The sequence below is a fragment of the Pezoporus wallicus genome, unplaced genomic scaffold, assembly GCF_028554395.1.
Source record: "Pezoporus wallicus isolate ANWC-B61680 ecotype Strahan unplaced genomic scaffold, APGP_CSIRO_Pwel_v1 scaffold_2584, whole genome shotgun sequence".
Classification (NCBI taxonomy): domain Eukaryota; kingdom Metazoa; phylum Chordata; class Aves; order Psittaciformes; family Psittacidae; genus Pezoporus; species Pezoporus wallicus.
In genome coordinates, this window is record NW_026642851.1 from 6,037,872 (window position 1) to 6,051,672 (window position 13,801).

At 39.2% G+C, this 13,801-nt stretch overlaps 1 protein-coding gene across 2 annotated transcripts in view; it reads right to left on the reverse strand.

Moving 5' to 3' along the window:
- Nucleotides 1–13,801, reverse strand: part of CUBN (cubilin) — a 142,036-nt gene that overhangs the window by 12,581 nt on the left and 115,654 nt on the right. For both annotated transcript variants that reach the window (XM_057432738.1, XM_057432737.1), the window contains exons 56-59: nt 13,648–13,797; nt 6,850–7,050; nt 4,485–4,614; nt 3,378–3,595 (exon numbers count right to left, since the gene is read on the reverse strand). In XM_057432738.1, coding sequence (XP_057288721.1) covers nt 3,378–3,595; nt 4,485–4,614; nt 6,850–7,050; nt 13,648–13,797 — 699 coding nt within the window. The remainder of the gene's footprint in view (nt 1–3,377; nt 3,596–4,484; nt 4,615–6,849; nt 7,051–13,647; nt 13,798–13,801) is intronic.

Below are 13,801 nucleotides of genomic sequence, written 5' to 3' on the forward strand. Positions count from 1 at the left end.
CAGGCAGCCCTCCTGCCCCTCTCCACCACACCTTCCCCACCGTCCCAGCTGTTTTAGTTTTGCCTGTATTGTGCAAAGAAAGCTCAGGAAGAGCTTTCTGACTCAATCTGTTTATTTGACCATGTGTAACACTTTGCTTCTTGTAAATTCATATGGATTCCTTAGACAGCCTCAGCGAGCAGACCTGCATTTCAGAAAACTACATCCTTCTCCGATGGTTTAGAATGTGATATGTATTTCATTAGTGAGACAACAGAACTATGTACATGAGCACAGAGAGCTGCCAAGGAGAAATGATGTGCTGTTAATAAGGTCACAGCTACATCTCCAGACAGGCATTGCTGACACTTTAAAAACATGAAAACACACAAAATCCATATATGTCTTCTTAGCCTTTGTATTGTAAGCCTCAGAGGCATCACAAACTGGGTGAGAGGGTCACCCCATTGCCACATGGGAATAGGCAGAAGTTCCTTTTATCACCAAAGTACGAAGTCGCTGTTATCACAGCAGGGATGGCAGAGGTATGTGCAGACTCTATCCCTACCAGCCAGGGTCAGCTATAAAACTCAGGTCTCCCCTTAGAGCTGGAGAGATAATCAGGAGATCTTTGTCTGAGTCACAAGCTCAGTACATGCAGATCTCATTCTCTGGGGGGAAATCTTAGCTCTCCTTCCTTCACAGAGACATCTCATGTAACCAAATGCCTTAAGCTGATATTGATTTATCTTTTCTCATCCTTTTATTGATTGCCTAGAGGAGCACACACTTGCTGTGAAAAAGAGAAAGAAAAGATATTAAAAAATAAAGCTGAGATGTTGCTGTACTATCAAATTAATACAATTTCATATGTTATGTTAGCCTCCTTTTTCTGACTGGGGGGGACCTTGAATACACTAGTGGGTGCAGGATCAGTGATGCAAACCACTTGTTTTAATTAAAACAGCATGTTTTTCTGCAGAAATTTCTGGGCTTATCTCTTTGAATGCCTGGTTACTGTCAGTCTTGCTATGCTTCTCTATCCTCCCACTACAATGGTTATCAGATGGACTTCCTACTAATAAAATTCACAAGTGAAAGAATAGCTTAACCCTGGATTTTGGCAGTACCCCTGAGAGAAGCCTGATCAGCAAAGAAATTGGAAAAGCTTGTGAGGAAAGGAAATAGCTTATTTTGCTACACATGAGAGTACTGTTTCTCCTCGCTTCTTTCCAATACATCATCAGGGTCACTCACAACATTAAACAGAGGGCAAGAATTACATTATCCAGTTGTGCTTCCCTAGGGTAACTACAGAATAATACACTCACTGTCATCCAACAGAGAATGGGGCCTCTTGTTCCTCTACAGATACCATCTTCCTTATCCAAGAGATTTATTATTATTAATTGTCATCTGATTACATTTGTACCCTGTAAAACCACATGGGTTTTATCTCTTGACAGATAGGAGGGAGCTTCTCTAAAGTGCCATTTACAATAACAGTCTTTTAGATCTTCATGGTTTTATTCTCTTTCATTTGAAGCAGAATCTCCAACCTCATAGTACAAAGATGTGCCACAGATTTTCCTGGCTCTGTTTTTTAGACAAGTCAAACTGGAAACATTTGTAGGACTATGACTCATGTTTTCCTTTTATAATACACTTTTCTACTTTTTTGCCATTCTGTACCAGAATGGGACTGTCAGAGTCATTCCTAGTGCCTGTGTGGTTTAGTCAGTGTGGTTCGCTTCCTACAGTGAAGAAAGAAGACCTGCTATTAGGTTAATGTTTGGACTCCATGATATTAAAGGTCATTCCCAGCCTAAACAATTCTATGATTCTATGATCATGCATCTTGCCACCGTGGCCTCTTCATCACATTACCCATATGTCCACATGACCATCCTTTCCAACTTGCAACTCCATTGCTCCTGAGTGAACTCATGAAACACCACAACCTCCTTTTCCTTGGGAGCCTGCAGAAATGACCCTCCAAAACTAAGCCTAGTAGATGTCGAAGTTTCTTCATAAAAGGCTTCTCCTCACTCTAGGAAATTGTCAGGCACAGTTCTGACTTGACAAGCTTGGCGTTTGTTCTGTTGTGTGCTTAAGCAGAATCTCTGACAAGTCACGCAAGTAAACCCAAAGTCAGTGGCTAAAAAAAATTGACTATATGCCAACAGGAAAAGCAAGAGCTTGGGGAGTTCCTGGTGATCTCACCCTGGAAACAGGAACCCAGGCTGCAGGGAATCTCTGATAACTGATATCTAAGTGTTAAAAGACAGCAACATATGAAGCAACATTATGTTACTTGAAATAACAGTCCACAAGAGTGGTCTTAAGTATTCTTGTAGCAATTACTTCGAGTGAAGCAAAGGAAGAGTTAATAATAGTAATGACCATGAGGTTCTGTGGGAATATTTTTCCTGGCAAAGGCTGTAGAACCAGTTATTTTCTTTATCTGTAAATACTTTCTCAGACTGTATCAAATGAGAAAGTGGCTGGCCAGGGGTTGGGAGGGGATTCAATGACTCAGCAGAAGACTATGTTTGTTCTGCCACAAAGGCCTTTCATTCCAAACTGTGTGAGTGCCAGCTTTGTACATGGGACAATTACTTCTTTCTAGATCACAAAAACATTGAGTTAATTACACAGGAAACTAGTAGTGGTGAAATGAAATCAATTTACATGTAATAATCATTTACTGCTTATCATCCCTAAACAATTCAGATGTTATAAGAAGGTAAAAATCTCCTTTTACACCTTAATCTTAAAAATAGACTGCTGGGTTTAAAACATTTTTTAAGGCAACAATCAAGCTTTGGCCCTGACTCTTGTGTCCATCAAAACATTAAACATCCAGTTCCTTCTTAGAATGATCCCATTAATGTTATAGCCAGCTAACCAGATTGATCCCACAAAATCACAGTGGTGCCTGCAGGGGAGCCCCAATCTTGGCTGAACATAACACTTTACTTTTTTTAAAACACTTTACTTTTTCTGCAAGAAAATGGAAATGGAAGATAGATTGAAAGGAGGCATCTTTAGGACACCACCAACCCATAGAAGAATTACAATTCTCTGGTATTGCCAGATCTCCTCCAAAAGAGAGGGCCTTTGGGTGCTGCTAAGCTTTGGTCACCTAAGAAATGCCTGTTCCTTCAGAGAGGGAGGAAAAGGTTAGCAAAGAATAAAAGGAATCAGTTCAGAACCAGGGCTGTAATGTAGGGATCCCATAAAGCCTACTATTTATCTTAGTTCAACCAATGTTTTCAAAATCAAGAAACTTTCTTTTGTTTCCAGCACTCCTAGTGAGGGAGACCATAACCACTCCTCACCAAAGGAAATTGCTTACTAGCAGATTCTTAGGTTTAGGAGTCTGATCATACTCTTACCTAAGGTCTCCCTGAAAGATGCTTTCCATCCCCTATCTGCTCCAGAGAAGTCTGTGTTAAACACCAGGAACAACTTATTACTGGAGCTCATAATATTCGGAGGCAGTGTGGAGCCACAGAATTTCCCGAGAAGAGGAGCATGGGTGTCTGAGCCATCATATACAGCCACATAGTCTTTGTAGCAAGAGGGAGATATTTCAAGCTGGAAGCTGTTGAATCTGTAAAATACATTTGGAGCTTTAGGTATCACATTTTTATTTCTATTCCTGTGTTATGTGTGGTTGTAGTGTTTGAGGAAAAGTCCATGTAATAGCAATAGCCAAAGCCACACACAGACAAAACATTTCTCTTCAGGAGCAAGCAAGCAGAACTACTAACTGCATGGCAAAACATTCCAGTCAACCAGCCTCAGAAACTGCAACCCTCACCCCCAGGGCCATTTGCAAGGCAAACTGTCAGTATACTTCAGCTTTCTGTGAAGCAGCAGATCTCCCCTGTGCAAACTCCCTCACTTCTGCAAATTGCTCAGGCTGCAATTTCCTTGAGCACGTGAGGGGCATTTAAAACGCAGGCTCGGAGTGCAGACCAGCTGAGTCTTCTGCTTAGCTGGGAAATGTTCTCTTAATTCTCTCTCTCACCATCAGCATATATGTGACAGAGGAATGTACCCATCTTTTACTTTCTCAGTGGCAAGATTTTGTGGCAGCCTTATCCTTCTTTTAGGCAAGACAGCATACACTCAATATACTCTTTCTGGATGGGTATTTACTCAGGTTATAAAGTGAGTACCAGCTTCCTAAAAGAATAATTTTTTTTTTCTTAGATAAACTCACAGGAGCCTCATAACTCCTCAAAAACTGACTGAATCCTCTTGATAACCAAAGTGGGAAGTTAAAATTGTGGTGATGTTTTGCACATAAGTCACGGAGGAAGATGAAAGGGAACCTGAGGTTCATAAAGATTCCTTCAGTAGCTGTTTGTCATTTTAGTGACACTTTCCCCTTGGAAAAGGAAAGACAGAGAGAAAATTTTCCATAATTGCTCTTTTTAGTTGGAATAGGAGACCTCCCTTTCCCCTTGATGACAATCTGAACTTGGATTACGTACTTGAGGGACACTACTTTGTTGTTTCCAACTGTGATGTCGTATGAACAGTTCATGTTGTTGTGATAATCAAGAACTGAATGGGCTGGACTGCTGATAACACCAACAGAGCCACTGAAAACGCCACCACAAGCTGTAGGGAAACAGAAAAAAAAAAAAGTGATTAGTTTCTGAATACTAATTTGGTCCTAATTCTCTTATTTCTTGAAGGAGTTTTACCATAAGGAAAGAAATGCCCTTGGCAGATTAGGAGCAGTCTTCACTGCCATGTCTAGAACTGGTAAACATGAAAATGTCTGTCAGGTTGTGCTTTGCAATGGAAAACCAGTCAGTATCGAAGTAACAGGCTGTTACTAGTCTATACCAAATGACAACAGCTCCGTGCTGGTGCACTAAAAAACTGAGCCTGATTTAAAGTGTGCTGCGGTAGGAGCAGGGAGCAGCAGGATGATGTGGGTGCGCCATGCAGCAGTGTGAGTGACATGTGTCTGGAGTAGCTCTGCACTCGTTCTAGCTTGCCATGAGAAACATGGTTGATATGTGGCAAAGACATTCCTTCACCCAAACCCTGGCCCAGTAGAAGCCTCTGAAATTTTGGCACTTAGCCTGCTCCTGACCTTTCTGGGATAACTGCATGCAGCTCCCCATCACCTTTCCACCTCCCAGCAGGGCTGGAACATTCCTGTAGCGTTTGCTCTGTGCAGAAAGGCAGAGAGGAGTCCCCAGGTATCACTAACCCCTGGGGCTGTTCCCCACCTCACCTCATGCTGAGACTTGTCATGAGTGGAGGACTGCATGCTTGCTGCCTGGCTGAGGAGCAAGTTAAACTCTGCAGCCCTGAACTAAACGGACGGCTTGGCTTCTCTGGGTTTCACACCATGGATGCTGACGAGGCCAGGATGTGGCTAATGTTTGTTCCCAGCTTCAATGCTTGAGGGAACAAAAACTATTATAAAACCAACTCTAATGACCATTGTTAGCTTCAGCCTTTATTTTACAATCTTAACTTAGGAAAAAACGTTTCCCTGTGTCCTGTCGATAAATAGCTCAAAGCCATACACAGCTTTTCATGCTTTAAAAAACATGCCATTGCTCAAGCCACCACCTTAACAAAGGGAGTCCCATACAGGGTGCTGCTGGCTACAGCTCCTCAGCCGCACAAAGGCTAGCGGCCTGAACCACGGGCAGATAAAGGACAGGAGCTGGGAGGATAAAGAATCAGCTTTATTCTACTCTAGGAGGGGGAAGCATTTTCCATTTTGTTTTCAGCAAACAATACAACTAGAGGGAAGAAGAATGTTAATTGCTAGAATCTGCTTTGTATACAACAACAAGCTAATAAGGCTGCAGTCATCTTTCTTAAATGTCAGAAGTCACAAGTCAGATAGCAGCAACAGTCTTGAATGTGTTATGAAGGCCTTTTCCGTGAGTAACTGCACATTGTCATTACTCAGTGCCATTCCCTCTGTCTTATCTGTATAAGGCCATTCATTTTATATAAAGAATTTGGCCTTATGCTTTTTGCTGTGGCTTTGAACATGAGGAATGCATTAAGGGAAATACCAAAGCTAAGAACTCACACTTTTCTCTGCAGTTAGAAAACGATGCTTTCAAAAGTCCAAGGACTGTCTCTATGAGCTCAACCCAGAAAATACTAAAATTTGTTTTGAAAAGAAAATTAGTCTTTTGGGATATTTATATTAGTGCAGATGTAAATTCTAAACTTGAAAACTTCTTTTTCTAATACATATTTCCACTTTAAAACAAAAGAGATCTCATGAATGACAAAAGGTTTTGGTGAAAATATTAATCAAATATAAATATATGTCTAGATGCCGGTTTTTACGTACATTAATACCTGACACTGCAAGAGGGTCATTAAATGGAGGCATATAGCTGGGTACCTTTAAGGATCTTGTTCTGGTTCCTATATTGTATAATGTAGTTTTAGTACAACTAAGATTCAGACCATTCTCCTGTATGTGACACAATCTTTTATTTAAACCCAGTTAAATAAACTGGTGATGTTTCTCCTTAAACACTGTGAAAAGCTCAACCCAAAACAAACAAGAAAACTCTGCTAAAATGGGTTGCATTTATTTTCTACAGTAAAGGAAAAGTGTTTCAGTTCCTGACTTGGTCATATGTAGTGTCTTGGAATTGTGAGATAACACACCGGTCAGTGACAACACGCACCAACAGTCCCACATCCTGGTCCTGAGGGCTCTTCTGGGCAAATGCACAGGGAATATGAACCACCTTTATTCATGTACAGTATTCCCAAAATGAGGTACAACATTTCCTACACTTAACCATTCTTCAGCTGGAATATTTCCACCACCTGAAGCACAGGACAGTGGCTACTCACCAATTGCTCTGTATCTTGCCTGGAATCCAAAGCCTGCAATGTGGGAGTCGGTGTAGAAGTTGAGCAGCATAGGTCCAAAGACACTGACTGGGGCAGGGAGCTCATTACCACAGAGCGTGATGAGAGGATGTGGGGTAACCATTGTCCCACTGAAGATGCTTAATCCATCATAAAGACAAATTCTGCTCAAGAGTGCTGGGGCTGCATGGACATATAATGCAGAAGTATTAGCAGCATATTTTGCATGTGAAAATTTACTGAGCTGCAAGTACCTAGACCTCACAGAGGATAAGAATTAAATTTTTTATTAGTTTCCATTCCAGTAATGGAATCTCATTGGCCTGCTGAGGAAGCAAATGTCAATTTTTAACATGCAAAAAACCTGAGGCAGAAAAAGGCAAAGAGACCTTGTATACAAGACATCAGATCGGTCTCATTCAAGAGATCTACCATCTGGAAAAGGCTCCAGGCCCTTTGAGTTCATGGCAGTTCATAGCTGAGTAAACACTGTCTATGAGGAGATGAGAGTATCTAACAGAAGCCTGGATCACCTCTGCAGATCAAAGCAATGCACCTTTTGTTACAGGCAACCAGATATCAGGTATTTCTTTCCTCTAATGTAGAAGTCATCACTCAGTGCAGGGAATTTTAAATTATTAAGAGTGAGAAAACTAAAAAAAAAGATAAAAAATAGTCCACACACTGACTTGTTTCAGAGCTGATTTCTTTCTCTCTCAATTCCCTCAAACGTTGCAGTACCTAAATCCAAATTATTCAGCCTGAGTTAGAAGACAAGAAAAATGTAAAATTAATCTTGTAGTTTGCCAATGAAATACTGTAACTGTGTCAGTCAGTGGAGATTTGGAGATAACTGAGCAACAGCAAAAAAACCCAATGATTTTCAAGAACAATCTGCTTTAGGAGAAAATCTGTGCAGATATTAGGGTGAGTGCAAAGCTGCCCATTTGTAACCACTAAGAAACAGAAATGGGAAATGCAATATTCTACTATTATTCTCCATTGGTTTTTAGTTTCCCATGTGCAGTTAGGTTTCTGCAGGAATGAGCCATTCTCTAACTCGCTGCCCTACCTTCCTGACTTCCCAGCCACCTCACAATTTGCAACCAGATTCAACTGAGACAAGAGGTCTGAAATGTACTGAGTGCATACAGTTTTCATGAAGGCCAGTAGCTGACCTAGAACGCCAGAGGGATGTCCCCAAAGAAGGACAACCTCTGCTTTCAGTGCAAGAGGTGTGAGTTCAGTGCAAGGGCTGCGAGTTCAGGCAGAGACCTTCTGAGCACCAGCCACCAGCACCCTGGGAGCTCAGAGCCATGTCACCACCTCCCTGCCCAGCTGGAAGCCATAAGCATGGGGAGAAGCTGGTACTCAGGGTGGTACCAGGAAAGGAGCAGAAGGGACCCACATGGATTATACAGGAAAGGTGGATTAATGCTGTTAATGAAAGACACAGCACCTCTCCTGAAAAATGACCTTCATTAGTTGTTATGCTTTTAGAACAACTTGATGTTTTCTTTGTGTTTATCTTTTACAAGCATAATGGAAGCTGGGGTGGCACATGTTTATTGAGGTTTTGTTTAGTGACCTGTTAGCAACAATAGGGCAGTTACTTAAACTGCAAAGGATTAATAGGGAATTATCTAAATTTAACAAGAGAGATGCTGAGCCTACTGTTGCAGCGGAATGATTCCTGCAGATTGTCCGGACCAAACAAGCTGCTTCCTAGATTTGTAGGAAACAGGATGACTCCTATTGAATAGGATGACAAATAGGCATGGGGTGATAATCTTGTTTTACAAGAACAACAGAGCGATCCCAGCAGTCAGATATATTTTAGATCCTCTCTGGAAGGTTAATTCCTTCTCTCTTAATTAAGACAATGTATCCTAACGTGCTTTACAATTATGCTAATATGGAAATATAGTGCTTGTCTGACTCTAGTAAGAGCATCTAAGCTGAAAACAACCAGCCACATCAGATAGATGCTTGCATGGTTAATTAATTAATTCATTAAAAATATTCTTAATGTCCTACCCAATTATGAGAATAATGCAATACAATGGAAAAACCTAATAGAATTTAAAATAAAAAAAGAAAAGAGAAAAGTGCTATTTCCAAATAGAAAAGATTAGAGAAAGCAACTCAGGTCCTTTTCTGAAAAGACTTCAGAGAAAGGCATAGAGTGAAAGGTATTTCTCAGCAAAGCAAAGGTCCACAATACCAGTCACAAGTTGTTTTGAACTGCTGCACTGGAAAGAATAAGATAGTTGAAGTTATGAGCAAAAGGCTTAATGTCTAGCTTTAAATCCTCATTGTCTAGGACAATATAATTTATGACCAATGAATCCTGACGGGACTGATGGCTGTTTAATCTCTAGCCTGTAACTCATTCTCTTGTTTCCACTTTCCTTAATTTCTGACCATACTAAATACATTATTCTGTAAATAATGCCCAGACTCAGGTTCCTCTATTCACTCTCCTCTTGTACTTCCAGCCTCTACACACAGTCAGCACATCATCATCAGTTCTCCTCTGTGGTTTATTTCCTCTAATTCTGTCATCTTGTATCTTTTCTAGACAAATTTCTGCCCCTTGCACTACAATGGAACAGTTTCTATGGGTCTCCAGAGATTGTTTCTTAGCCAGATGTCAGACCCACATCCTCTGAGCTGACAGGCACTTTTCACATAGCTAGCACTGATTTTCTTTGTAAAACCTTGTCTACTAAGGACTTTTGCTCATCCTTCTGGTATTACTGTATTCTCTCTTCTGATTCACCTATGAGGATTCAATGAGACATTTCCTTTCCTGACTTTCTCTCTATCTCCATATTAGCTCTGCATAATCTCATTTGCAAGGACAGATGAAACTACTAGCTCTATGCTGATGACCCCATAAGTCTACTTCTGCCTTCCAGGCCTCTTCAGACTAAAATCTTATTTATGTCTCTCAACGAAACCATAGGAGAGCTTTTTTCCCCCCTCAAATCTTCCGTTGCATCTTCTTTCTTTACAGCCTCATCATTTTGCCTGCCCTCATTAGATCCATGCTTATAATTTGGATCTCTCTAGGTCTTCACATCCATGCCAGATGTAAATATTTTCAAGTGTTTCCAGTTATTATCTTTAAGATAAACTCTTTGCTACCCTTTCACATATCTATGACTTTCACCTGAGAAATAGTGATTTTCCTAACATGGATACTGTACCACTTGTTCTCTAGCCTTGAAAATGTTTCTTCCAAATAACGTTGGATAGATCAATTATTTGGCCTGACATTATGAACATATCCCTCTGTCTTTGAATTGCTGAGTGTATTTTCTTTCAAGGCCTTTTTTAATCTATCATCTGCTCTCTTTATCTTCTCAACATTGATACATTGAGGCAGAACATGTAGGGTTTTTTAAAGTCTGTAAAATCTAGAATAATAAAATTTTGTTTCACAACTGTAGCTTCTGGTATAAATAGTAATACAATTAGTAATTGCTAATGTAGGGGAAGTATTCTGCAGCTATATACTACTGTGCAATATATTAACCAGCTCCATAGCACAAGGTAATATTTTGAAAGCAAGGAATTACAAGTCTTTCATATATATATATATAGTGTATACATATGTATATATATATACACTACACATATGCACACACATACATATACCTCCTCTTTCAAAATAATGTATTGCTAAACCTATTTTCTGAATTGCCTAGTAACAACTAAGCAAGCAGTTAGAGAAGACTCCAAAATGAAGCTGTGACCTTATCCCAGGTTGCAAAATTACAGTTGCATGTTAAAAAAAAAAAAAAAAAAAAAGAAAAAAAGGATAAATAAGTTACTAAAACATTTTCCAGGTCAGCGTGGTATCAACACTGTGCAGTTGTTTTGCATGGACAGAGTATTAATATTACAGCATTTTAAAAGCAGATATTGCAGACTTATCCCCTAATTTTCCATTATTTGGAACTCAGACTTTATTGGATGTTATACTCATACTTGAAATGCATTACAGTCATTTCATAATACAGTACTGTAGCTGTCCTAGAGCTGTATTTGTAGGGATGTTCATCTGAATAAATCTTACAAATAGAAGGTGGATGTTAATTATTATTTCTTGGATAGTAAGTCTACTGAGATAAGGATTTTTTTTTTACTAATATGTTTTATTTGTGCAGACCCTTGATACAAGGAGGGGGACAGATGGAAAGTGACATCACTGTCACAGAAGTGGTGCTGAGTAAATAAACTCATCCATGTTTGTTTGGTTATTTATAAAATAACCAAGCAAACAATGCAGGTAGTAATACCAGAAGCAAATGGCAACCTATGCAAGTTCATGAATCAGTCAAATCAAAATTAGGAGATAAATCTAGGTAGACGATAATCTAAATTACATGTCTATTTTCAGGGTCTGAAAGTCAGATAAAAACTTTTTTTTTTACTACCAGCAGACAATTTAGATTGAATTTTGATCACAATGTTAAAAAAATGCATTTTCCTCCAGTTCTCTTTTGCCCTGTTACTTGCTATATTTAGTGCTTAATACATATTTAATATTTAGTACATGCATGTCGTGTTCGTTTGGTTCCATATACTGACATTGTATCACTCCTGTGCGTCAACTGCCTCGTTTGAAGTCATTCTTTATAATCAGAACAGGTGCCTCATCATACTTGAAAACATAACTACTCTACAGCAGAAATCTGTGACTTACCCATGAAGTCATACAATTTGGTACCAATGTGTCACTGCACTATAGCCGATTACCTTCTGCCTTCTAATTTTCTGGAAAAGATCTCTGAACCAGTTAAAGGCAACAAGATGTATGCCTTGAAGGCATCATGTTGTATAATTCATTACATTACTAAACAACCACAGAAAAAAAACGGATTTCTTTTGGGAGGTCAAATAGGTAGTAAATTGGACATGTAGCTAAACTGTAAAAACCCGATTCAGAACATCTGTACTAGTATGAGTTAAAATTTTAAAGGCCATACTCAGCAACAGTCTCAGCAGAGTATGAATATGTAATAGCTAGAAATGTTTTTAACAGATGTTGCCAAACATTCTCCTGCCTTTGCAAAAGAATTAAGGGAATTCATGCTGGAAACACTTAGACACATGTGCTAAACATATTCAGTGGGACTGCTGAGTAAGTTTTCCCTTCTGCATGACAGTTTGTAAGATCATAGAATCATAGAATCGTTTAGGTTGAGAAAAGACGTTTAAGATCGTCGAGTGCAGCCATTAACCTAGCCCTGCCAAGTCCACCACAAAATCCTCTCGCTAAGCACATCTACACATCTTTTAAACACCTCCAGGGACAGTGACTCAACCACTTCCCTGGGAAGCCTGTTCCGATGCTTGACAATTCACTTGGTGATGAAATTTTCCCTAATATCCAATCTAAACCTCTCCTGGTGCAACTGATTATATTTCCTCTTTTATAGCCAGATGTCCTTTAGCTCATATCCAGAGTTATTTTCTTCCATGTGACTAAGGACTTTTAGTTTATTTAGCCTAGGAAGCCTATAACAATAAAGGAGCAAATTGACCTGCAAGAAGTAGAATATTTTTAGTATTCATTTAGCTCTATGTTTACTATTATGTCTGTATCACTTGCCTCTTTGCTTCAACCTTCTTTAAAATAAAAGCTTGAATCCATTTATAAATTAACTGAGTGCACAAACAGAATAGAGTTCAGTAACGTATTCATAAAGGTGTCAAAACTGGCATCATCTGATTCAATGAAATGGTTAGCCTGTCTGCTGGTCTTCTACGTAAAGAAATCCTGTGGTTTACATTTAATTAAAAAAAAATTATTCTTAAAGTAGCAGTTTTAATTAGGGGATGAAAAAAATGTTTCAGATAAAATCATAATCAAATCTTTTTCTCAGACCTAAATTCAGTTTGGGCCAGAATACTTTTAAATTCAAAACAGTTTGAAAACATAAAAAGAAAATAGAAGCAGCCTATTTTCTGACTTTATTGCTTAGTCTGAAGGAAAGTTCAAATTACACACTCCATTTTAGTAACAAATTACTCAAAAATCTCTTTGTCTAGGTGACTTCAAGGGAACAAAATTAAGATGGCCTCAAAATATGTGATGCCACCCAAGTAATTCAGACATGCTGATTCTCTGTGCTATCAACACATCACACCAATAAAAATTTGATCCTACCAAAGTTGGGAAAGTTTTATCATTCACACCAATAAGACTAGGATATTATACCTGTTATTTCTTGGCTAAATGCTTCCGTGTTTTCAAATCTCAAGAGGAACTTTTGTTCATGCATATAGGGTAACAACTTTTATGTGTTTTCAGTTACTGTGGTCTTTCACCTAGTTTCACATTTATATGTATGTACATCCTTGTAAAATACCTGAGCAAATTTATGTCCATGTTATTTGTTATGGAAGCAGAAGCACTGAAAAGCAAAACAGCTGGCCTAAGATCAAAAAGACTGTAATACTCAATGGTAAAAAAAAAAAAAGAGGCAGGAGTAAAGACCAGAATTGGCCACACTCTCATACTCTAACAACACGGCAAGTCCACAATTTCATTTTTGCAAGATACTGAGTAGGTGAAATCTGTCTTCGCTCTTCAGTGACACAAAACTGCCCCTGGAAATTATCTCTGTAAATGTTTGTCTGTAATGATTTTCAGAATGGACCAGCAAATTTAACCACTAACCATTTTCTATGATAAAAGACTTGTATTGTTTACAAGTGAGAAGCTGCGCTTCAGAGTACACACTGAAATTATCAAGAACCACTTACCTTCCAAGTGGAAGGTCTCAAACTCCAGGATGACCAGTGACTGTGGTCCCTGATCTATGATGTAACTGCAGTTCAAGTTGTTATCATACTGACTAGGGTAGTTAGGAGAGACAATACGACCTGCAGGGCTGGTGAAATTTACTCCACATTCTGC